The sequence below is a fragment of the Babylonia areolata genome, chromosome 13 (genome assembly GCF_041734735.1).
Source record: "Babylonia areolata isolate BAREFJ2019XMU chromosome 13, ASM4173473v1, whole genome shotgun sequence".
NCBI classification, from domain to species: Eukaryota; Metazoa; Mollusca; class Gastropoda; order Neogastropoda; family Buccinidae; genus Babylonia; species Babylonia areolata.
In genome coordinates this window covers 7,907,912-7,933,222 of record NC_134888.1, presented here as the reverse complement: position 1 = coordinate 7,933,222, position 25,311 = coordinate 7,907,912, and the positions used below count along the sequence as shown (strand labels likewise).

Below are 25,311 nucleotides of genomic sequence, written 5' to 3'. Positions count from 1 at the left end.
ACAGGACACAATATCAGAAACTGACACACACACACACACACACAGGACACAATATCGGAAACTGACACTGACACACACAGGACACAATATCAGAAACTGACACAGACAGACAGACACACAGGACACAATATCAGAAACTGACACAGACACACACACACAGGACACAATATCAGAAACTGACACAGACACACACAGGACACAATATCAGAAACTGACACAGACACACACACACACAGGACACAATATCAGAAATTGACACAGACACACACACACACACACACAGGACACAACATCAGAAACTGACACAGACACACACACAGGACACAATATCAGAAACTGACACAGACACACACACAGAGGACACAATATCAGAAACTGACACACACACACACACAGGACACAATATCAGAAACTGACACAGACACACACACACACAAAGGACACAATATCAGAAACTGATACACACACACAGGACACAGTATCAGAAACTGACACAGACACACACACACACATAGGACACAATATCAGAAACTGACACTGACACACACAGGACACAGTATCAGAAACTGACACAGACACACACATAGGACACAATATCAGAAACTGACACTGACACACACACAGGACACAATATCAGAAACTGACACAGACATACACACAGGACGCAATATCAGAAACTGACACAGACATACACACAGGACACAATATCAGAAACTGACACAGACACACACACAGGAGACAATATCAGAAACTGACACAGACACACACACACACACAGGACACAATATCAGAAACTGACACTGACACACACAGGACACAATATCAGAAACTGACACAGACAGACACACACACAGGACACAATATCAGAAACTGACACTGACACACACACACACACAGGACACAATATCAGAAAATGACACAGACAGACAGACACACAGGACACAATATCAGAAACTGACACTGACACAGACACAAGACACACACACAGAGGACACAACTTCAGAAAACTGAGACACACACACACAGACAAATGCATGCATGTTCATGCATGAGCAAATGCACACACATGCACACACACACACTGGACACAACTTCAGAAAACTGACATGGGCAGCAAACTCCCACATTCACTCGATTCAACACACAGACTTTGATGTCCAGTACCAGTCCCCCCCCGAGTGTGTACACCATGAAATGTTTACAGGGAAGGTGTGAAGTGTTTTCATACCCCCCCCACCCCACCCCCCAGTACTGTCACAACCACACCTTTCTCTCACACATCTCAGCTGCTTGCCAACAACACAAGGTATACAGCACCAACAGGTCTGTGCCTATACACTACACTTCCATCAGCTCTGCAAGAAGGAGGAGAAGAAGAAGAAGACGAAGAAGAAGAAAAGGAGAAGTTGGAGAATAACAATCGGAAGAAGAAGGAGAAGAATAAGGAGGAGGAGAAGGAGAAGTAGTAGGAGAAGAAGAAGGAGGAGAAGAAGAACAAGAGGAAGAAGGAAGAAGAAGGAGACGAAAACAAAGAAGAAGAAGCAAAAGAAGAAGAAGAAGCAGAAGAAGGGATGAAGATGAAAAGTTTCAGTAGCTCAAGGAGGCATCACTGCGTTCGGACAAATCCATATACGCTACACCACATCTGCCAAGCAGATGCCTGACCAGCAGCGTAACCCAACACGCTTAGTCAGGCCTTGAAAAAAAAAAAGTGAATAAATAATAAATACATTAAAAAAAAAAATATAAAAAAAAAAACACCGAAAAAGAAGAAGAAAAGCGGAGAGTTTCCCACCTCTGCAGTCTGATGCCCAGGCGGTCAGAGAGGAAGCGTTTGAGGAGGGGGGGGTCCCCGGCGTTCTGAGAGGTGAGGGGGTTGTTGTGGATCACCAGGTGGACCAGCATGGGCCAGGCCGCCACCGCCAGCACTGCGTCCTCCTCCTGGATCTGTCAACACGGCACTTCACTGTCAGTGTGCACACGTCACTGTCACTGTCAGCATCAGTGTACACACATCACTGTCACTGTCAGCATCAGTGTGCACACATCACTGTCACTGTCAGCATCAGTGTGCACACGACACTTCACTGTCACTGTGCACCTGTCACTGTCAGCATCAGTGTGCACACATCACTGTCACTGTCAGCATCAGTGTGCACACGTCACTGTCACTGTCAGCATCAGTGTGCACACGTCACTGTCACTGTCAGCATCAGTGTGCACACATCACTGTCACTGTCACTGTCAGCATCAGTGTGCACACATCACTATCACTGTCACTGTCAGCATCAGTGTGCACACATCACTATCACTGTCACTGTCAGCATCAGTGTGCACACGTCACTGTCACTGTCAGCATCAGTGTGCACACATCACTATCACTGTCAGCATCAGTGTGCACACATCACTGTCACTGTCACTGTCAGCATCAGTGTGCACACATCACTGTCACTGTCAGCATCAGTGTGCACACATCACTATCACTGTCACTATCACTGTCAGCATCAGTGTGCACATATCACTGTCACTGTCAGCATCAGTGTGCACACATCACTATCACTGTCACTGTCAGCATCAGTGTGCACACGTCACTGTCACTGACAGCTTCTCAAGGAAGCATCATTGTGTTTGGACAAACCCATTAGACTACATCACATCTGATAAGCAAATGTGTGTGTGTGTGTGTGTGTGTGTGTGTGTGTGTGTGTGTGTGTATGTGGTTGTGAGCAAGTTACAATAGTCAGCCCACCTGGTTGTGAGCAAGGTATAACAGTCATTCCACCTGGTTGTGAGCAAGTTACGACAGTCATTCCACCTGGTTGTGAGCAAGGTACAACAGTCATTCCATCTGGTTTTGAGCAAGGTACAACAGTCATTCCACCTGGTTGTGAGCAGTCAGCCCACCTGGTTGTGAGCAAGGTATAACAGTCAGCCCACCTGGTTGTGAGCAAGGTATGACAGTCAGCCCACCTGGTTGTGAGCAAGGTAAGACAGTCATTCCACCTGGTTGTGAGCAGTCAGCCCACCTGGTTGTGAGCAAGGTACAACAGTCATTCCATCTGGTTTTGAGCAAGGTACAACAGTCAGCCCACCTGGCTGTGAGCAAGGTACGACAGTCAGCCCACCTGGCTGTGAGCAAGGTACAAGTCAGCCCTCCTGGCTGTGAGCAAGGTACAACAGTCAGCCCACCTGGCTGTGAGCAAGGTATGACAGGCAGCCCACCTGGCTGTGAGCAAGGTACGACAGTCAGCCCACCTGGTTGTGAGCAAGGTACGACAGTCAGCCCACCTGGTTGTGAGCAAGGTACAACAGTCATTCCACATGGTTGTGAGCAGTCAGCCCACCTGGTTGTGAGCAAGGTATAACACTCAGCCCACCTGGTTGTGAGCAAGGTACGACAGTCAGCCCACCTGGTTGTGAGCAAGGTATGACAGTCAGCCCACCTGGTTGTGAGCAAGGTACAACAGTCAGCCCACCTGGTTGTGAGCAAGGTATGACAGTCAGCCCACCTGGTTGTGAGCAAGGTACTACTGTCAGCCCACCTGGTTGTGAGCAAGGTACGACAGTCAGCCCACCTGGCTGTGAGCAAGGTACAACAGTCAGCCCACCTGGTTGTGAGCAAGGTACGACAGTCAGCCCACCTGGTTGTGAGCAAGGTATGACAGTCAGCCCACCTGGTTGTGAGCAGTCAGCCCACCTGGTTATGAGCAAGGTACGACAGTCATTCCACTTGGTTGTGAGCAAGGTACAACAGTCAGCCCACCTGGCTGTGAGCAAGGTATGACAGTCATTCCACCTGGTTGTGAGCAAGGTACAACAGTCATTCCACCTGGTTGTGAGCAAGGTTGTAAGACAGTCAGCCCACCTGGTTGTGAGCAAAGTTGTAAGACAGTCAGCCCACATGGTTGTGAGCAAGGTATGACAGTCATTCCACCTGGTTGAGAGCAAGGTACGACAGTCAGCCCACCTGGTTGTGAGCAAGGTACGACAGTCAGCCCACCTGGTTGTGAGCAAGGTATAATAGTCATTCCACCTGGCTGTGAGCAAGGTATGACAGTCAGCCCACCTGGTTGTGAGCAAGGTACAACAGTCAGCCCACCTGGTTGTGAGCAAGGTATGACAGTCATTCCACCTGGCTGTGAGCAAGGTACAAAAGTCTGCCCACCTGGTTGTGAGCAAAGTACAACAGTCAGCCCACCTGGCTGTGAGCAAGGTACAACAGTCATTCCACCTGGCTGTGAGCAAGGTACGACAGTCAGCCCACCTGGTTGTGAGCAAGGTATGACAGTCAGCCCACCTGGTTGTGAGCAAGGTACGACAGTCATTCCACCTGGTTGTGAGCAAGGTACGACAGTCAGCCCACCTGGCTGTGAGCAAGGTATGACAGTCAGCCCACCTGGCTGTGAGCAAGGTATGACAGTCATTCCACCTGGTTGTGAGCAAGGTACAATTGTCATTCCACCTGGCTGTGAGCAAGGCTGTAAGACAGTCAGCCCACCTGGTTGTGAGCAAGGTTCAGGTAGCGCAGCTCTGGGAAGGGAGGCAGCGCTTTGGGCACGTAGTCCTCCATGGCTATCTTCTCGCTGTCAGGGTCGTTGTCCATGACCTTGGCCGTCTCCTCCTCCAGTTCTGTGATGCGCTCAGTGAGCTCCCCAAGGCTGAAGTCATCCTTCAACAGCTCTGAAAGGGAGAGACAGTGATTGTTATCCACTCCCCTTCAACAGCTCTGAAAGGGAGAGACAGTGACTGTTATCCACTCCCCTTCATCAGCTCTGAAAGGGAGAGGGACAGTGACTGTTATCCACTCCCCTTCATCAGCTCTGAAAGGGAGAGGGACAGTGACTGTTATCCACTCCCCTTCATCAGCTCTGAAAGGGAGAGACAGTGACTGTTATCCACTCCCCTTCATCAGCTCTGAAAGGGAGGGACAGTGATTGTTATCCACTCCCCTTCATAAGCTCTGAAAGGGAGAGACAGTCACTGTTATCCACTCCCCTTCATCAGCTCTGAAAGGGAGAGACAGTCACTGTTATCAACTCCCCTTCATCAGCTCTGAAAGGGAGGGACAGTGATTGTTATCCACTCCCCTTCATAAGCTCTGAAAGGGAGAGACAGTGACTGTTATCCACTCCCCTTCATAAGCTCTGAAAGGGAGGGATAATGATTGTTATCCACTCCCCTTCATCAGCTCTGAAAGGGAGGGACAGTGATTGTTATCCCCTATCCTTTGTCAGCTCTGAAAGGGAGAGATAGTGACTGTTATCCACTCCCCTTCATCAGCTCTGAAAGGGAGAGACAGTGATTGTTATCCACTCCCCTTCATCAGCTCTGAAAGGGAGAGACAGTGATTGTTATCCACTCCCCTTCACCAGCTCTGAAAGGGAGAGACAGTGACTGTTATCCACTCCCCTTCATAAGCTCTGAAAGGGAGGGACAATGATTGTTATCCACTCCCCTTCATCAGTTCTGAAAGGGAGGGACAATGACTGTTATCCACTCTCCTTCATCAGCTCTGAAAGGGAGAGAGAGTGATTGTTATCCACTCCCCTTCATCAGCTCTGAAAGGGAGAGACAGTGATTGTTATCCACTCCCCTTCACCAGCTCTGAAAGGGAGGGGCAGTGATAGTTATCCACTCCCCTTCATCAGCTCTGAAAGGGAGAGACAGTGACTGTTATCCACTCCCCTTCATAAGCTCTGAAAGGGAGGGACAATGATTGTTATCCACTCCCCTTCATCAGTTCTGAAAGGGAGGGACAATGATTGTTATCCCCTCTCCTTCGTCAGCTCTGAAAGGGAGAGATAGTGACTGTTATCCACTCCCCTTCATAAGCTCTGAAAGGGAGGGACAATGATTGTTATCCACTCTCCTTCACCAGCTCTAAAAGGGAGGGACAATGATTGTTATCCCCTCTCCTTCGTCAGCTCTGAAAGGGAGGGACAGTGACTGTTATCCACTCCCCTTCCTCAGCTCTGAAAGGGAGGGACAATGATTGTTACTGAGATTGTTGAATATGTTATTCCACTTTGTAATTGCAGCTGGAGAAGTTCTGTTTTCATTGAATGCATTTTGCACAAATTTGTTTCCCTTCTTGATGTAAAACCAAGTTTTGTTGTCTAAAACTTTACATCTGTTAGTCAGAATTACATTCTACTTTTGGCGGTACTTTGTTATTGCATTCAAAACGCCTTCATGAACAAGAAAATTGGTATTTGCACCTGGAAAGCAGAGCAAGAACTCATCACATGTCATAAAATTGCCATTTTCATTCACCAACTGCTCAACAACAAAAATATTGTGATCACACCATTCTTGTAGTTGTACATAAATTACTCTTCTATCTCTAATTATATTTACAACGTAATGAATGCATTCATGCACACACGTATACACACACACACACACACTCTCTCTCTCTCTCTCTCTCACTAATATTTGACACTGAAATGGTTGTTCTTTCCATTTACTTTTCTGTAATAAAACTTGAACACATCTTCACCGTCATTGGTTAAGTACCTCAGAGAGGGGAGAGAGACAGAGACAGAGAGAGGCAGAGATATAGAGACAGAAACAGAGAGGAGGGTGGAGAGAGAAAGACAGTGACACACAGAGAGAGGTAGAGACAGAGGCAGAGACACAGACAGAAAGACAGAAAAACAACAAAGTGCCCAACACAGAAAGAAAAGAACTATTTCTGTCTACAACACCGTAACTGCAAGAATGAAAGAACCATCGCAAACTACTGACCCACTAACAAAACTAGCAGAGCAAAACAAACACATTTCTTTCAACACATCACTGTTAAGGAGCGTGTCAGTTTAACACAACCAACCCAAATCCAGCTGCCAGCCACACACAGCCACACACACGGTGACTAGAAGGCAGTGCACTGGTGGAGTGTATAGTTGTCACTTTCTGTCTGATCACTGTGTTTCACACACACACACACACACCTCACCACTGACCTCACCCCCACACACACTACACCAACAATCACCTCACCCACACACACACTACACCAACAATCACCTCACCCACACACACACTACACCAACAATCACCTCACCCCCACACACACTACACCAACAATCACCTCACCCACACACACACTACACCAACAATCACCTCACCCACACACACCTCAACCACACACACACTACACCACTACACCTGCACACACCTCACCCACACAGACACTACACTACACCTACATACAATTCAATCACCTCAGTATCTAACGGTGTGTGTTTTATGTGTCCGTGCAAAACACTTCAATCACCTCAGCATCAAAAGGTGTGTGTTTTATGTGTCTGTGCAAAACATTTCAATCACCTCAGTATCTAACGGTGTGTGTTTTATGTGTCTGTGCAAAACCCTTTAATCACCTCAGTATCTAACAGTGTGTGTTTTATGTGTCTGTGCAAAACACTTCAATCACCTCAGTATCTAACAGTGTGTGTTTTATGTGTCTGTGCAAAACCCTTTAATCACCTCAGTATCTAACAGTATGTGTTTTATATGTCTGTGCAAAATCCTTTAATCACCTCAGTATCTAACGGTAAGTGTTTTATGTGTCTGTGCAAAACACTTCAATCACCTCAGCATCAAAAGGTGTGTGTTTTATGTGTCTGTGCAAAACACTTCAATCACCTCAGTATCAAAAGGTGTGTGTTTTATGTGTCTATGCAAAACACTTCAATCACCTCAGTATCTAACGGTGTGTGTTTTATGTGTCTGTGCAAAACCCTTTAATCACCTCAGTATCTAACGGTGTGTGTTTTATGTGTCTGTGCAAAACACTTCAATCACCTCAGTATCAAAAGGTGTGTGTTTTATGTGTCTGTGCAAAACACTTCAATCACCTCAGTATCTAACGGTGTGTGTTTTATGTGTCTGTGCAAAACCCTTTAATCACCTCAGTATCTAACGGTGTGTGTTTTATGTGTCTGTGCAAAACACTTCAATCACCTCAGTATCAAAAGGTGTGTGTTTTATGTGTCTGTGCAAAACACTTCAATCACCTCAGTATCTAACGGTGTGTGTTTTATGTGTCTGTGCAAAACACTTCAATCACCTCAGTATCTAACGGTGTGTGTTTTATGTGTCTGTGCAAAACGCTTCAATCACCTCAGTATCTAACGGTGTGTGTTTTATGTGTCTGTGCAAAACGCTTCAATCACCTCAGTATCTAACGGTGTGTGTTTTATGTGTCTGTGCAAAACACTTCAATCACCTCAGTATCTAACGGTGTGTCTTTTATGTGTCTGTGCAAAACACTTCAATCACCTCAGTATCTAACGGTGTGTGTTTTATGTGTCTGTGCAAAACACTTCAATCACCTCAGTATCTAACGGTGTGTGTTTTATGTGTCTGTGCAAAACACTTCAATCACCTCAGTATCTAACGGTGTGTGTTTTACGTGTCTGTGCAAAACACTTCAATCACCTCAATATCTAACGTTGTGCATTTTATATGTCTGTGCAAAACACTTCAGTCACCTCAGTATCTAACGGTGTGTGTTTTATGTGTCTGTGCAAAACGCTTCAATCACCTCAGTATCTAACGGTGTGTGTTTTATGTGTCTGTGCAAAACACTTCAATCACCTCAGTATCTAACGGTGTGTGTTTTACGTGTCTGTGCAAAACACTTCAATCACCTCAGTATCTAACGGTGTGTGTTTTATGTGTCTGTGCAAAACACTTCAATCACCTCAGTATCTAACGGTGTGTGTTTTATGTGTCTGTGCAAAACCCTTTAATCACCTCAGTATCTAACGGTGTGTGTTTTATGTGTCTGTGCAAAACACTTCAATCACCTCAGTATCAAAAGGTGTGTGTTTTATGTGTCTGTGCAAAACACTTCAATCACCTCAGTATCTAACGGTGTGTGTTTTATGTGTCTGTGCAAAACACTTCAATCACCTCAGTATCTAACGGTGTGTGTTTTATGTGTCTGTGCAAAACGCTTCAATCACCTCAGTATCTAACGGTGTGTGTTTTATGTGTCTGTGCAAAACACTTCAATCACCTCAGTATCTTATGGTGTGTGTTTTATGTGTCTGTGCAAAACACTTCAATCACCTCAATATCTAACGTTGTGCGTTTTATATGTCTGTGCAAAACCCTTCAATCACGTCAGTATCTAACGGTGTGTGTTTTATGTGTCTGTGCAAAACACTTCAATCACCTCAGTATCTAACGGTGTGCGTTTTATATGTCTGTGCAAAACACTTCAATCACCTCAGTATCTAACGGTGTGTGTTTTATGTGTCTGTGCAAAACACTTCAATCACCTCAGTATCTAACGGTGTGCGTTTTATATGTCTGTGCAAAACCCTTCAATCACCTCAGTATCTAACGGTGTGCGTTTTATATGTCTGTGCAAAACCCTTCAATCACCTCAGTATCTAACGGTGTGTGTTTTATGTGTCTGTGCAAAACACTTCAATCACCTCAGTATCTAACGGTGTGTGTTTTATGTGTCTGTGCAAAACCCTTTAATCACCTCAGTATCTAACAGTGTGTGTTTTATGTGTCTGTGCAAAACCCTTTAATCACCTCAGTATCTAACAGTATGTGTTTTATATGTCTGTGCAAAATCCTTTAATCACCTCAGTATCTAACGGTAAGTGTTTTATGTGTCCGTGCAAAACACTTCAATCACCTCAGCATCAAAAGGTGTGTGTTTTATGTGTCTGTGCAAAACACTTCAATCACCTCAGCATCAAAAGGTGTGTGTTTTATGTGTCTGTGCAAAACACTTCAATCACCTCAGTATCTAACGGTGTGTGTTTTATGTGTCTGTGCAAAACCCTTTAATCACCTCAGTATCTAACGGTGTGTGTTTTATGTGTCTGTGCAAAACACTTCAATCACCTCAGTATCTAATGGTGTGTGTTTTATGTGTCTGTGCAAAACACTTCAATCACCTCAGTATCTTATGGTGTGTGTTTTATGTGTCTGTGCAAAACACTTCAATCACCTCAGTATCTAACGGTGTGTGTTTTATGTGTCTGTGCAAAACCCTTCAATCACCTCAGTATCTAACGGTGTGTGTTTTATGTGTCTGTGCAAAACACTTCAATCACCTCAGTATCTAACGGTGTGTGTTTTATATGTCTGTGCAAAACACTTCAATCACCTCAGTATCTAACGGTGTGCGTTTTATATGTCTGTGCAAAACACTTCAATCACCTCAGTATCTAACGGTGTGTGTTTTATGTGTCTGTGCAAAACACTTCAATCACCTCAGTATCTAACGGTGTGCGTTTTATATGTCTGTGCAAAACACTTCAATCACCTCAGTATCTAACGGTGTGTGTTTTATGTGTCTGTGCAAAACACTTCAATCACCTCAGTATCTAACGGTGTGTGTTTTATGTGTCTGTGCAAAACACTTCAATCACCTCAGTATCAAAAGGTGTGTGTTTTATGTGTCTGTGCAAAACACTTCAATCACCTCAGTATCTAACGGTGTGTGTTTTATGTGTCTGTGCAAAACACTTCAATCACCTCAGTATCTAACGGTGTGTGTTTTACGTGTCTGTGCAAAACACTTCAATCACCTCAATATCTAACGTTGTGCGTTTTATATGTCTGTGCAAAACCCTTCAATCACGTCAGTATCTAACGGTGTGTGTTTTATGTGTCTGTGCAAAACACTTCAATCACCTCAGTATCTAACGGTGTGCGTTTTATATGTCTGTGCAAAACACTTCAATCACCTCAGTATCTAACGGTGTGTGTTTTACGTGTCTGTGCAAAACACTTCAATCACCTCAATATCTAACGTTGTGCATTTTATATGTCTGTGCAAAACACTTCAATCACCTCAGTATCTAACGGTGTGTGTTTTATGTGTCTGTGCAAAACACTTCAATCACCTCAGTATCTAACGGTGTGTGTTTTATGTGTCTGTGCAAAACACTTCAATCACCTCAGTATCTAACGGTGTGTGTTTTACGTGTCTGTGCAAAACACTTCAATCACCTCAGTATCTAACGGTGTGTGTGCAGATTAGTGTTTGCAGACAGGTGTCCAAAGCAGAGAGGTCTGGCGATTCAAACCTTGTCACTACTTTCACAGCACAATACACACAGCACCACAAAGCCACAACTACCCTGCCCCCCAACACACACACACAGCGACAGCCACTGCCACAGCAACACAAATCCATTACTACTCCACCCCCACCCCCACCCCCCACCCAGCCACTGACACAGCAACACAAAGCCACTTACTACCCCCCCACCCCCCGCCCCTCCCCCCACTTACTACCACCACCACCCCCTTGCCCCCCAACACACATACAGCCACTCACACAGCAACACAAAGCCACCTACTACCCCCCCCCCTTGCCCCCCAACACACACACACACACAGCCACTGACACAGCAACACAAAGCTGCTTACTACCTCCCTCCCACACAGCCACTGACACAGCAATCAAAGACGCTTACTACACCCCCAGACCCCCCTAGCCCTCCCCCCTTCCCCCCCTAACACACACAGCCACTGACACAGCAACACAAAACCACTTACTACCCCCCCCCCCCACACACACACACACAAAGCCACTTACTATCTTCTTTTTCACCTTGGGGTCAACACAAAAGCACAAAATGCAGTTAGAAACTGAACAGGGCATGGAACTGAAGACTAAGAGCTATAAGTATGTCTAGAAGCAAATCTGTTACTGGTAAACTCAAAACGCAGACATGGTATTATGGGGTAAACTCAAATCGCAGACATGGTATTATGGGGTAAACTCAAAACGCAGACATGGTTATTATGAACTGAGTAAAGCAAATTTTCATTACCAGCTAAAAAAAATCTCATCGGGTCTTTAAAACTATTTCATGAGCCAAACACAAAGATGCTGCCGGACAGCTTGTGTGTGGTGTGTCCTACGTGAAAGCATGTATATATCTATGATGTATGTGAATGACTTTTCACTGTAAACTCCACAAACTCCCTGGCTAGGAGGTGTGGAACATTAGTCTGTTTTCTTTTCCTTCTTCTTACTAATAAGAGCAAAAATACATACAACAATGGGTAAATACAGGAGGTGTGAACATTAGTCTGTTTTCTTTTCCTTCTTCTTACTAATAAGAGCAAAAATACATACAACAATGGATAAATACTCAAAAATATAAGCGTTTAAATCATGCACAATATGTGTTACCACATAAGCAGATCTAATACCCCAAGAGAAACAAGAAAATAAGCAGACTGGATTATGAAAAAATAGATAGATTGAATATTACAGGTCAAATAATAAAACAGCCATGAAGGCTGGACACTGAACTTCACAAAATCTAAGCAGAGACATTTTAACATGCATGCAAAAAGGTATGTAAAAAACAACAACAACAAGCAAACAACAACAAAAAAACCAACACAAAAAAACCCTCACTGTCTCAAGGAACAAAAAAGAAAGATCACTCTGCTAACTTTCAATGCCATGCCACAAAAAACAACTCTAGAAATATTGTAACTTTCAGTGCCATGCCACAAGAAACAACTCTAGAAATATTGCTAACTTTCAGTGCCATGCCACAAAAAACAACTCTAGAAATATTGTAACTTTCAATGCCATGCCACAAGAAACAACTCTAGAAATATTGTAACTTTCAATGCCATGCCAAAAAGACAACTCTAGAAATATCGTAACTTTCAATGCCATGCCACAAGGAACAACTCTAGTTTCAGTTTCAGTTCCAGTAGCTCAAGGAGGCGTCACTGCGTTCGGACAAATCCATATACGCTACACCACATCTGCCAACTCTAGAAACACTGCTAACTTTTTATGCCATGCTACAAGAAACAACTCTAGAAACATTACTAACTTTTTATGCCATGCCACAAGGAACAACTCTTGAAACATTACTAAATTTTTATGCCATGCCACAAGGAACAACTCTTGAAACATTACTAACTTTTTATGCCATGCCACAAGGAACAACTCTTGAAACATTACTAAATTTTTATGCCATGCCACAAGGAACAACTCTAGAAACATTACTAAATTTTTATGCCATGCCACAAGGAACAACTCTAGAAACATTACTAACTTTTTATGCCATGCCACAAGGAACAACTCTAGAAACATTACTAACTTTTTATGCCATGCCACAAGGAACAACTCTTGAAACATTACTAAATTTTTATGCCATGCTACAAGAAACAACTCTAGAAACATTACTAAATTTTTATGCCATGCCACAAGGAACAACTCTTGAAACATTACTACATTTTTATGCCATGCCATAAGGCACAACTCTAGAAACATTACTAACTTTTTATGCCATGCCACAAGGAACAACTCTTGAAACATTACTAACTTTTTATGCCATGCCACAAGGAACAACTCTTGAAACATTACTAACTTTTTATGCCATGCCACAAGGAACAACTCTAGAAAAGTATGCTCTTTACTTCACAACAACAACGCATCTCTTTCTTGCTACACTCACCATCCAAGTTGACATCCTCCTTGTGATCAGCTCCGTCGCCAGCTGCCTCAGTCGTCCTCTGCCCACCAGTGCAGGGCGTCACTGGAGGATTTCCGGCGCCATCAGCACTTGTCTCAACTTTGTTTTCATCTTCTGACATCCGTTCAGTTGTCGCTTCTGGAGCGCCACCAGGAATTCCCGACTGTCGCCGCGTGGATCCCCTGGCACTTCTGCGGCCACTCTTTGGACGTCGCGACTTGGTGCCGTCCTGAGTGACCACCCTCCCTTCCACACACTTCAGCTGGGGGATACAGAACACTCTGTTCTTCTCCATGTTGATGTGGCGCAGTCTGAAACAAATGGGGCAACGCTCATGTACAACACGCTGCTAACAGCGACATGGCTCAATACAAAACACTGCTTTTTCTTTGGAAGGCTTTGTCTGAAACAAATGGCGGAACACTTCTGCACAATGCTCTACTGACAGCAAGCATGGCTCAATCCGAAACATTGCACTTTTTTTGTAAGATTTGAGATGAACAATATCAAGATCAGAAAGAAATGTGATATACTGCTAAAAGCAAAAAGGTGACCATTCGCAACACAACAAACAGTGGGTCTATATTGTGCATTTCATTTTTTTGGGTGCTCCTTCTTTTTTCTTTTTTTTTCTCTGACTTTACAGATAGAATAAAAAGATGGGAAAGACTTTACAGATAGAATAAAAAGATGGGAAAGACTTTACAGATAGAATAAAAAGATGGGACAGACTTTACAGATAGAATAAAAAGATGGGAAAGACTTCACAGGCACAATAAAAAGACGAGAAAGGCTATAGGACTGTACTTCACCACACATGTCAGATATAAACATCTGTATAGTTCCTGACTTGAGTTCACAGCATGTCAGATATAAACATCTGTATAGTTCCTGACTTGAGTTCACAGCATATGTCAGGTATAAACATCTGTATAGTTCCTGACTTGAGTTCGCAGCATATGTCAGGTATAAACATCTGTATAGTTCCTGACTTGAGTTCACAGCATATGTCAGGTATAAACATCTGTATAGTTCCTGACTTAAGTTCACAGCATATGCCAGGTATAAACACTTGTATAGTTCCTGACTTGAGTTCACAGCATATGTCAGATATAAACACTTGTATAGTTCCTGACTTGTGTTCATAGCATATGTCAGATATAAACATCTGTATAGTTCCTGACTTGAGTTCACAGCATGTCAGATATAAACACCTACCTGTATACCTTCTCACTCTCCCGACCCCTCCCCCCCACAGACACAAACCATCAGTCATGGCCACACAGACACAAACCATCAGTCATGGCCACACAGACACAAACCATCAGTCATGGCCACACAGACACAAACCACAGACACAAACCATCAGTCATGGCCCCACAGACACAAACCACAGACACAAACCATCAGTCATGGCCCCACAGACACAAACCACAGACACAAACCATCAGTCATGGCCACACAGACACAAACCACCGGTCATGGCCACACAGACACAAACCATCAGTCATGGCCCCACAGACACAAACCACAGACACAAACCATCAGTCATGGCCACACAGACACAAACCACCACTCATGGCCACACAGACACAAACCATCAGTCATGGCCCCACAGACACAAACCACAGACACAAACCATCAGTCATGGCCCCACAGACACAAACCACAGACACAAACCATCAGTCATGGCCCCACAGACACAAACCACAGACACAAACCATCAGTCATGGCCACACAGACACAAACCACAGACACAAACCACCAGTCATGGCCACACAGACACAAACCATCAGTCATGGCAGTCATGGCCACACAGACACAAACCATCAGTCATGGCCCCACAGACACAAACCATCAGTCATGGCCCCACAGACACAAACCACAGACACAAACCATCAGTCATGGCCACACAGACACAAACCACCACTCATGGCCCCACAGACACAAACCACCAGTCATGGCTACACAGACACAAACCACCAGTCATGGCTCCACCGACACAAACCACCAGTCATGGCCACACAGACACAAAGCACAGACACAAACCATCAGTCATGGCCCCACAGACACAAACCACAGACACAAACCATCAGTCATGGCCCCACAGACACAAACCATCAGTTATGGCCCCACAGACACAAACCACAGACACAAACCATCAGTCATGGCCCCACAGACACAAACCATCAGTTATGGCCCCACAGACACAAACCACAGACACAAACCACCAGTCATGGCCACACAGACACAAACCACAGACACAAACCATCTGTCATGGCCCCACAGACGCAAACCACAGACACAAACCATCAGTCATGGCCACACAGACACAAACTACTAGTCATGGCCACACAGACACAAACCATCAGTCATGGCCACACAGACACAAACCATCAGTCATGGCCACACAGACACATACCATCAGTCATGGCCACACAGACAAAAACCACAGACACAAACCATCAGTCATGGCCACCCAGACACAAACCACCAGTCATGGCCCCACTCACTTGGGCAGTCCGGCCAGTGCGGCAAAGACAGTGATGTCCTCCAGTCTGTTGTCATCCAGCAGCAACACTTCAAGCCTGGGGAACCTGGGACGATGGATTTTTCTGCCACACACAACAACATGCATGGTGAACCTGGGACGATGGATTTTTCTGCCACACACAACAACATGCATGGTGAACCGGGGACGATGGATTTTTCTGCCACACACAACAACATGCATGGTGAACCTGGGACGATGGATTTTTCTGCCACACACAACAACATGCATGGTGAACCGGGGACGATGGATTTTTCTGCCACACACAACAACATGCATGGTGAATCACACTGCTGGCTGCAGTCCCTAAGTGGGTGATTCATCTTGACAAACGGAAAAAAACAACATTTCACTTTGCCAGGAACAACAGTTCCATCAGACTCATCAATGTACAGACAGGGAGGGAGGGAGGGAGGGAGGGAGGGGGACTTACCTGTCAGGCTGCAGTTAGGGCAGGGCCATGTCGTGAGGGAGGGAGGGAGGGAGGAGGGAGGGAGGGAGGATGACTCACCTGTCAGGCTGCAGTTAGGGCAGGGCCATGTCGTGAGGGAGGGAGGGAGGGAGGAGGAGGAGGGAGGGAGGGAGGATGACTCACCTGTCAGGCTGCAGTTAGGGCAGGGCCATGTCGTGAGGGAGGGAGGGAGGGAGAAGGAGGAGGGAGGGAGGGAGGATGACTCACCTGTCAGGCTGCAGTTAGGGCAGGGCCATGTCGTGAGGGAGGGAGGGAGGGAGGAGGGAGGGAGGGAGAATGACTCACCTGCCAGGCAGCAGGTACGGCAGGGCCATGTCGGGGGGCAAGGTGCTGAAGTTGTTGCCAGTCAGGTGAAGGACGCGCAGAGTGGACAGCTGTCCCAAGGTCAGCACGTCCTCCAGGGACAGGTTGTTGTAGGACAGGTCCAATACCTGAAATGGACAGGTCACTATAGGACAGGTCACTGTAGGACAGGTTGTTGTAGGACAGGTCCAATACCTGTAATGGACAGGTCACTGTAGGACAGGTCCAATACCTGTAATGGACAGGTCACTGTAGGACAGGTCACTGTAGAACAGGTCCAATACCTGTAATGGACAGGTCATTATAGGACAGGTCACTGTAGGACAGGTTGTTGTAGGATAGGTCCAATACCTGTAATGGACAGGTCACTATAGGACAGGTCACTGTAGGACAGGTCCAATACCTGTAATGGACAGGTCACTGTAGGACAGGTCCAATACCTGTAATGGACAGGTCACTATAGGACAGGTTTTTGTGGGACAGGTCACTATAGGACAGGTTGTTGTGGGACAGGTCACTATAGGACAGGTTGTAGGACAGGTCACTATAGGACAGGTTGTAGGACAGGTCACTACAGGTCACTATAGGACAGGTTGTAGGACAGGTCACTATAGGACAGGTTGTTGTAGGACAGGTCACTACAGGACAGGTTGTTGTAGGACAGGTCACTATAGGACAGGTTGTTTTTGGACAGGTTGGTGATTGTTGCAGGACAGGTTGTTGTGTGACAGGTCACTATAGGACAGGCTGTTGTAGGAAGGTCACTATAGGACAGGTCACTATAGGAAAGTTGTTGCAGGACAGGTCACTATAGGAAAGGTTGTTGTGCGACAGGTCACTATAGGACAGGCTGTTGTAGGAAGGTCACTATAGGACAGATTGTTGCAGGACAGGCCACTATAGGACAGGTTGTTGTAGGACAGGTCACTATAGGACAGGCTGTTGTAGGAAGGTCACTATAGGACAGATTGTTGCAGGACAGGCCACTATAGGACAGGTCACTATAGGACAGGTTGTTGCAGGACAGGTCGCTATAGGACAGGTTGTTGTAGGAAGGTCACTATAGGACAGGTTGATGTGGGACAGGTCGCTATAGGACAGGTTGTTGTAGGAAGGGCACTACAGGACAGGTTGTTGCAGGACAGGCCACTATAGGACAGGTTGTTGCAGGACAGGTCACTATAGGACAGGTTGTTGTAGGGCAGGTTGTTGTAGGTCAGGTCACTATAGGACAGGTCACAGGTCACTATAGGACAGGTTGATGTAGGACAAGTCCAGTACCTGCAAGGAACAGGTCACAGTCAGGCAGGTACATGTACCTGTCTATACCTGGAACAGGTCACTACAGGACAGGTCACTGAGGAACAGGTCACTATAGGACAGGTCACTGAGGGACAGGTCACAACAGGACAGCTCATTGAGGGACAGGTCTTTGGGGGTTAGGTCACTACAGGACAGGTCATTGAGGAACAGGTCACTACAGGATGGGTCATTGAGGGACAGGTCACTATAGGACAGGTCACTACAGGACGGATACTGAGGGGCAGGTCACAACAGGACAGGTCACTGACGGACAGGTCACTACAGGACGGGTCATTGAGGGACAGGTCAGTACAGGTCATTGAGGGATAGGTCACTAAAGGACAGGTCATTGAGGGACAGGTCACTATAGGGCAGGTCACTACAGAACAGATAATTGAGGGACTGGTCACTATAGGACAGGTCATTGAGGGGCAGGTCACTACAGGACAGGTCATTACAGAAACAAAATCCCAATGAAGCAAGCTGCCAAGAAACAAAAGACAGCTGAAAACAGCGTCCTACCTCAAGCTGTGGAAAGTCCTGCGTTTCAATCTTCAAACTTCGCAGGCCATTGAAGGGTACTTCAAGTTCTCTCAGTGAGGGGAAGCCACGGAAAGCCTCTGAAAAAAAAAAATCCAAATAAAACACATTTTAACAAAAGAGATTCCAACAACCATCATGCCCACTGGAAGAAAAGGGAATTTATATTAAAAAGAAAGTATCTCAGACAAGTAATAATCATATAAATAATGTTAACAATAATGGTATGTTAAAGTTGTACTGATGAGTACATCTCTATAGATGCACTTTGCTTACTGGTATGAAATAAATCTATAGAACTGTTCAAACAATCCTTTTGACAAGAACCATGTACGTGTATTCATGTATTAAATTGTACAGGAATACACTGAACATCAACACAGCAAATTCCTGTCGTCTAAAAAAAAAAAAAAAAAAAGAAAAAAAAAGGATTTCTTTTCTACAGTTGAAACATACACACTTGAACACCCCCCCTTCCCCATCCCCGCTGCCTCCCCGCCTCTCCACTCCACACACACACATTCACAAAATGAAAAACAAAACAAAAACACATATGCATACACACATGTTCATAAACTGACACACACAAAAAATACACACATGCATACACACATGTTCACAAACTGAAACATAAAACAAATATACACCAAAATGACACACAAAACAAATACATGCATGCATACACACATGTTCACAAAATGACACACAAAACAAATACAGGCATGCATACACACATGTTTACAAAATGACACACAAAACAAATACACGCATGCATACACACATGTTCACAAAATGACACACAAAACAAACATACACATGCACACGCATACAAAAACATACACTCTGCTTCCACACCACCCCCTTTCTCACCAAAAGGAAGATAGTTGTCTCCTGCATTGATGTAGGCAACATTATCAAACATTTCAAAATCTTCCTCCTTCACGTCAGTCAGTTCCAGACCAGCGATGTTGACGGAGCAAAGGTCTGCTGGGTCCTCCACACAGCAGTGCTTCATCTGCACAGTTCACAGGGATTCAGTGTTTCTGCTGTAACATTCAGTGTAACATTCAGTGTTCATCTGCTGTGACATACAGTGTTTCTCTCTTGTCCAATTCAATGTTTCTCTCTGTCCAATTCAATGTTTCTCTGATGTAAAATTAACATTCAGTTTCTCAGCTGTAAAATTCAGTGTTTCTCTCCTGTAAAATTCAGTGTTTCTCTGCTGTAAATCTAACATTTAGTATTTTTCTTTGTAAAACCAGTGTTCATCTGCTGTAACATTCAGTGTTCCTCTGCTGTAAAATTTAATGTTTCTCTGCTGTACTACTTAGTGTTTCTCTGCAGTAAAATTAACATTCAGTTTCTCTGCTGTAACATTCAGTGTGTTTCTCTGCTGCAAAATTCAGTGTTTCTCTGCACATTTCTCTGCTGTAAAATTCAGTGTTTATCTGTTCAGTGTTTCTCTGCTGTAAAATTCAGTGTTTTTCTGCTGTAAAATTAAATGTTTCTCTCCTGCAACATTCAGTGTTTCTCTGCTGTAAAAATTCTGCTGTAAAATTCAGTGTTTATCTGCTGTTTCTCTGCTGTAACATTCAGTGTTTATCTGCTGAATGTTTTCAGTGTTTATCTGCTGTAACATTCAGTGTTTCTCTGCTGTAAAATTCTGCTGTAACATTCAGTGTTTCTCTGCTGTACAATTCTGCTGTAACATTCAGTGTTTCTCTACTGTAACATTCAGTGTTTCTCTGCTGTAAAATTCTGCTGTAACATTCAGTGTTTATCTGCTGTAACATCCAGTGTTTCTCTGCTGTAAAATTCTGCTGTAACATTCAGTGTTTATCTGCTGTAACATTCTGCTGTAACATTCAGTGTTTATCTGCTGCAACATTCTGCTGTAACATTCAGTGTTTCTCTGCTGTAACATTCAGTGTTTCTCTGCTGTAACATTCAGTGTTTCTCTGTTTCTCTGCTGTAACATTCAGTGTTTCTCTGCTGCAATATTCTGCTGTAACATTCAGTGTTTCTCTGCTGTAACATCCAGTGTTTCTCTTCTGTAAAATTCTGCTGTAACATTCAGTGTTTATCTGCTGTAACATTCTGCTGTAACATTCAGTGTTTCTCTGCTGTAAAATTCTGCTGTAACATTCAGTGTTTCTCTGCTGTAAAATTCTGCTGTAACATTCAGTGTTTCTCTGCTGTAAAATTCTGCTGTAACATTCAGTGTTTATCTGCTGTAACACCCAGTGTTTCTCTGCTGTAACATTCTGCTGTAACATTCAGTGTTTATCTGCTGTAACATTCAGTGTTTATCTGCTGCAACATTCTGCTGCAACATTCAGTGTTTCTCTGCTGTAACATTCTGCTGTAACATTCAGTGTTTCTCTGCTGTAACATTCAGTGTTTATCTGCTGCAACATTCTGCTGTAACATTCAGTGTTTCTCTGCTGTAACATTCTGCTGTAACATTCAGTGTTTATCTGCTGTAACATTCAGTGTTTATCTGCTGCAACATTCTGCTGTAACATTCAGTGTTTCTCTGCTGTAAAATTCAGTGTTTATCTGCTGTAACATTCAGTGTTTCTCTGCTGCAACATTCTGCTGTAACATTCAGTGTTTATCTGCTGTAACATTCTGCTGTAACATTCAGTGTTTCTCTGCTGTAAAATTCCGCTGTAACATTCAGTGTTTCTCTGCTGCAACATTCTGCTGTAACATTCAGTGTTTATCTGCTGTAACATTCTGCTGTAACATTCAGTGTTTCTCTGCTGTAAAATTCCGCTGTAACATTCAGTGTTTCTCTGCTGTAAAATTTTTGCTGTAACATTCAGTGTTTCTCTGCTGTAACACCCAGTGTTTCTCTGCTGCAACATTCTGCTGTAACATTCAGTGTTTCTCTGCTGTAACATTCTGCTGTAACATTCAGTGTTTCTCTGCTGTAAAATTCTGCTGTAACATTCAGTGTTTCTCTGCTGTAAATTTTGTGCTGTAACATTCAGTGTTTATCTGCTGTAACACCCAGTGTTTCTCTGCTGTAAAATTCTGCTGTAACATTCAGTGTTTATCTGCTGTAACATTCAGTGTTTATCTGCTGCAACATTCTGCTGTAACATTCAGTGTTTCTCTGCTGTAACATTCAGTGTTTCTCTGCTGCAACATTCTGCTGTAACATTCAGTGTTTCTCTGCTGTAAAATTCTACTGTAACATTCAGTGTTTCTCTGCTGTAAATTTTTTGCTGTAACATTCAGTGTTTATCTGCTGTAACACCCAGTGTTTCTCTGCTGTAAAATTCTGCTGTAACATTCAGTGTTTATCTGCTGTAACATTCAGTGCTTATCTGCTGCAACATTCTGCTGTAACATTCAGTGTTTCTCTCCTGCAACATTCAGTGTTTCTCTGCTGTAAAAATTCTGCTGTAAAATTCAGTGTTTATCTGCTGTTTCTCTGCTGTAACATTCAGTGTTTATCTGCTGTAAAATTAAATTCAATGTTTCTCTGTTGTAAAATTCAGTGTTTCTCTGCTGAAAAATTCAGAATCAATGTTTTTCTGCTGTAAAACCAGAATCTGGGTTGTGTTTCGGACACTTTTTGGAGAACCATTTTAGAAAGAAACAACTTTTGGGGGGGAAATGTCAAAACACTATAAGAATTATAAATTAATATGAATAAAAAATAATAGTAAAATTTCAAAGAGAGACAGAGACATAAACATAGACAGAGAGAGAGAGAGAGGGTGGAGGTAGAAAGAAAAGGAAAGAGGAAGAGACAAGGAAAAGGGAAAGAACAGGGGAGGAAGAGAGAGCAGAGGAAGAGACATGGAAGAAGGGAGAGGGAAAGAACAGGAGATGAAGAGAGAAGAGGAAGAGATATGGAAGAAGGGAGAGAGAAAGAACAGGGGATGAAGAGAGAAGAGGAAGAGATATGGAAGAAGGAAGAAAGAAAGAACAGGGAATGAAGAAAGAGAAGAGCAAATAACAGAGAAGAAGAGAGAGAGAGAAAGAACAGGGGATGAAGAGAGAGAAGAGGAAGAGACATGGAAGAAGGGACAGAGAAAGAACAGGGGATGAAGAGAGAGAAGAGGAAGAGACGAGGAAGAAGGGAGAGAGAAAGAACAGAGGATGAAGAGAGAAGAGGAAGAGACATGAAAGAAGAAAGAGAGAAAGAACAGGGGATGAAGAGAGAGAAGAGGAAGAGACATGGAAGAAGGGAGAGAGAAAGAACAGGGGATGAAGAGAGAGAAGAGGAAGAGACATGGAAGAAGGGACAGAGAAAGAACAGGGGATGAAGAGAGAAGAGGAAGAGATGCGGAAGAAGGGAGAGAGAAAGAACAGGGGATGAAGAGAGAGAAGAGGAAGAGACGAGGAAGAAGGGACAGAGAAAGAACAGGGGATGAAGAGAGAGAAGAGGAAGAGACATGGAAGAAGGGACAGAGAAAGAACAGGGGATGAAGAGAGAAGAGGAAGAGATGCGGAAGAAGGGAGAGAGAAAGAACAGGGGATGAAGAGAGAGAAGAGGAAGAGACATGGAAGAAGGGAGAGAGAAAGAACAGGGGATGAAGAGAGAGGGAAGAGGAAGAGACAAGGAAGAAGAGAGAGAGAAAGAACACGGGATGTAGGCAAAAAGGAAGGGCACAAAATATGAACAAATAACAAAGAAACAAACTGGAACATTTAGCTTCATGTACAAAACAAGTGTGCCAACAAAATTAAACTGAAGTAAATGAGGACAGCCTCACCAAAAAGTATCCATCCAATACAGGTGTGTCAGATTTTTCATCACTGTCATCTTGGAACTGTCCGGCTGTCAGCCTGACTCCCTGCTCTTCTGCTCGCTTTCTTTCCTCTCGGATACGAGAGTACGTGCGTGGCTTGGTGCATAACACCGCTTTGAACCGCCGGCGCTGCTCCGCTCGATGCGCCACAAACCATGCTCCATCTCCTGTCAGTGGGAAATTGTTGTCATACTTTACTACTGATGATCACTCGCATACACACACTCACACTTACATAACACAAATCAGTACTGTACTAATAGCAGCACACACACACACACACACACACACACACACACACACACACACACACATTAGTACTGCATAAATAGCACAAGACACAAACAAACTTGTTGTACAAACATACCATGCTTTGATAATTTTTAGCAAGTAATTACACACTTACACAGAAACATTTCTTTTGTTGATATACATGGACAGTTTAAAATTCGTTATGCTATGGAACTCTGTGAATGTTTACTTCAATGGTCAAAATGGTTTCTCACTTACTGCCAAAAATGACTAGCTGACTCATCCATTCTTTTTATCAACGTTTTTTGTTGTTGTTGTTTTTTCAAAATGATTCGAACTGCACATCATCACTGCGTGAATCCCTGTGCAGGTCATAGAGTTGCATTGAAAACACAGCTTCAAAAAACAAAACTTCGAAAATAAACCAAAACCAAGAAACATAACAACTAAATGACGAATTCAACAGGTATGTGAATGATCTGGAACTAACAAACCTTCATTTATTTCACGCTTCAGCAGTCCTCGGACGGGAAAACAGTTGCTGACAAATCCACCTGAGTCTGAGTCGAGTTTCACTCCGGCCAGCGCCATTTTGAAACATTGCCCGGGTAACTGGGATAAAAAGCATGGATCGGAAGATGGACGAATCGCTGGCGATGCGCATGCGCACAGACGCACTCCCTCTCTCTCTCTCTCTCTCCCACACACACTTTCGCGAAGCAACCGCCAACAAGAGGATCAGACAGATTATAAAAATCATGAAATTATAGTCTTAAGTGTTGTTTATCCTTCTTGAAGTGGTGATAATGTGGGCGTGGGCATTAATTCTGTTTGCACTTAGTTACCAGTCTACAATGTTCGCGTATCATTTCTCTCTCTCTCTCTCTCTCTCTCTCTCTCTCTGTGTGTGTGTGTGTGAAATACATAACGTAACTAAAAATTTAAAACATGACAGTAACTATGTACAATGCTGACCGTATTTACTGCCAACTTGTCCAAAAAAGTTAGGCACAGCGTGAGTGTCTGTGTCTGTTTTGATTTACCGGCGAGAAGGAAAAAACTACTTCAACAGAGAGACAGACACAGAGAGGTAGAGAGACAGTCAGAGGGAGTTTGATGTGACAGGGAGAACACCAAGCGCAAACCAACAGGAAGCAGCACTCTTCACTTCCTTCCATTCTCTCGGACTTCTGCTGTCATCCGCCTTCTTGGGTCCGCATGTGTACTTATACATGTTTATGGAAATGTGTTGTGTACTTACATACATGTGTTATTGTATTATATAGTTAAATACATGTAGCACATTCTGTCCCCAAGTTCCTCTCCTGTCCAACCCACTGGTTCTGTACTTTGAATCAAACCACTGTGTGTCACTTTCAATCACAATCAGCCTCGTTTTGCACTTGGAACGTTTTTCCATTTGCATAACAATCAACCTTGTTTTATACTCGTGTAACATCGGTTTGTGTGTCTACAGTATAAGATTATCACCTACGTGTCTGTATGATGACAGATCCCTCAAGTCTCCTCACCCACCTGTTGTAAAGGTCTGATCCCTCAAGTCTCCTCACCCACCTGTTGTAAAGGTCTGATTCCTCTAGTCTCCTCACCCACCTGTTGTAAAGTTCT

General features: G+C 44.1%; 1 protein-coding gene across 1 annotated transcript in view; it reads right to left on the bottom strand.

Annotated features, from left to right (window-relative positions):
• Window positions 1-24,300, bottom strand: part of LOC143289027 (X-ray radiation resistance-associated protein 1-like) — a 36,546-nt gene extending 12,246 nt beyond the window's left edge. The window contains exons 1-9 of the mRNA XM_076597809.1: window positions 24,177-24,300; window positions 23,395-23,597; window positions 19,532-19,676; window positions 18,644-18,741; window positions 16,802-16,947; window positions 16,007-16,108; window positions 13,476-13,804; window positions 4,499-4,680; window positions 1,796-1,947 (exon numbers count right to left, since the gene is read on the bottom strand). Of these exons, the coding sequence (XP_076453924.1) occupies window positions 1,796-1,947; window positions 4,499-4,680; window positions 13,476-13,804; window positions 16,007-16,108; window positions 16,802-16,947; window positions 18,644-18,741; window positions 19,532-19,676; window positions 23,395-23,597; window positions 24,177-24,273 (1,454 nt within the window). The 5' untranslated portion in view covers window positions 24,274-24,300. The remainder of the gene's footprint in view (window positions 1-1,795; window positions 1,948-4,498; window positions 4,681-13,475; window positions 13,805-16,006; window positions 16,109-16,801; window positions 16,948-18,643; window positions 18,742-19,531; window positions 19,677-23,394; window positions 23,598-24,176) is intronic.
• Window positions 24,301-25,311: the final 1,011 nt, after the last annotated feature.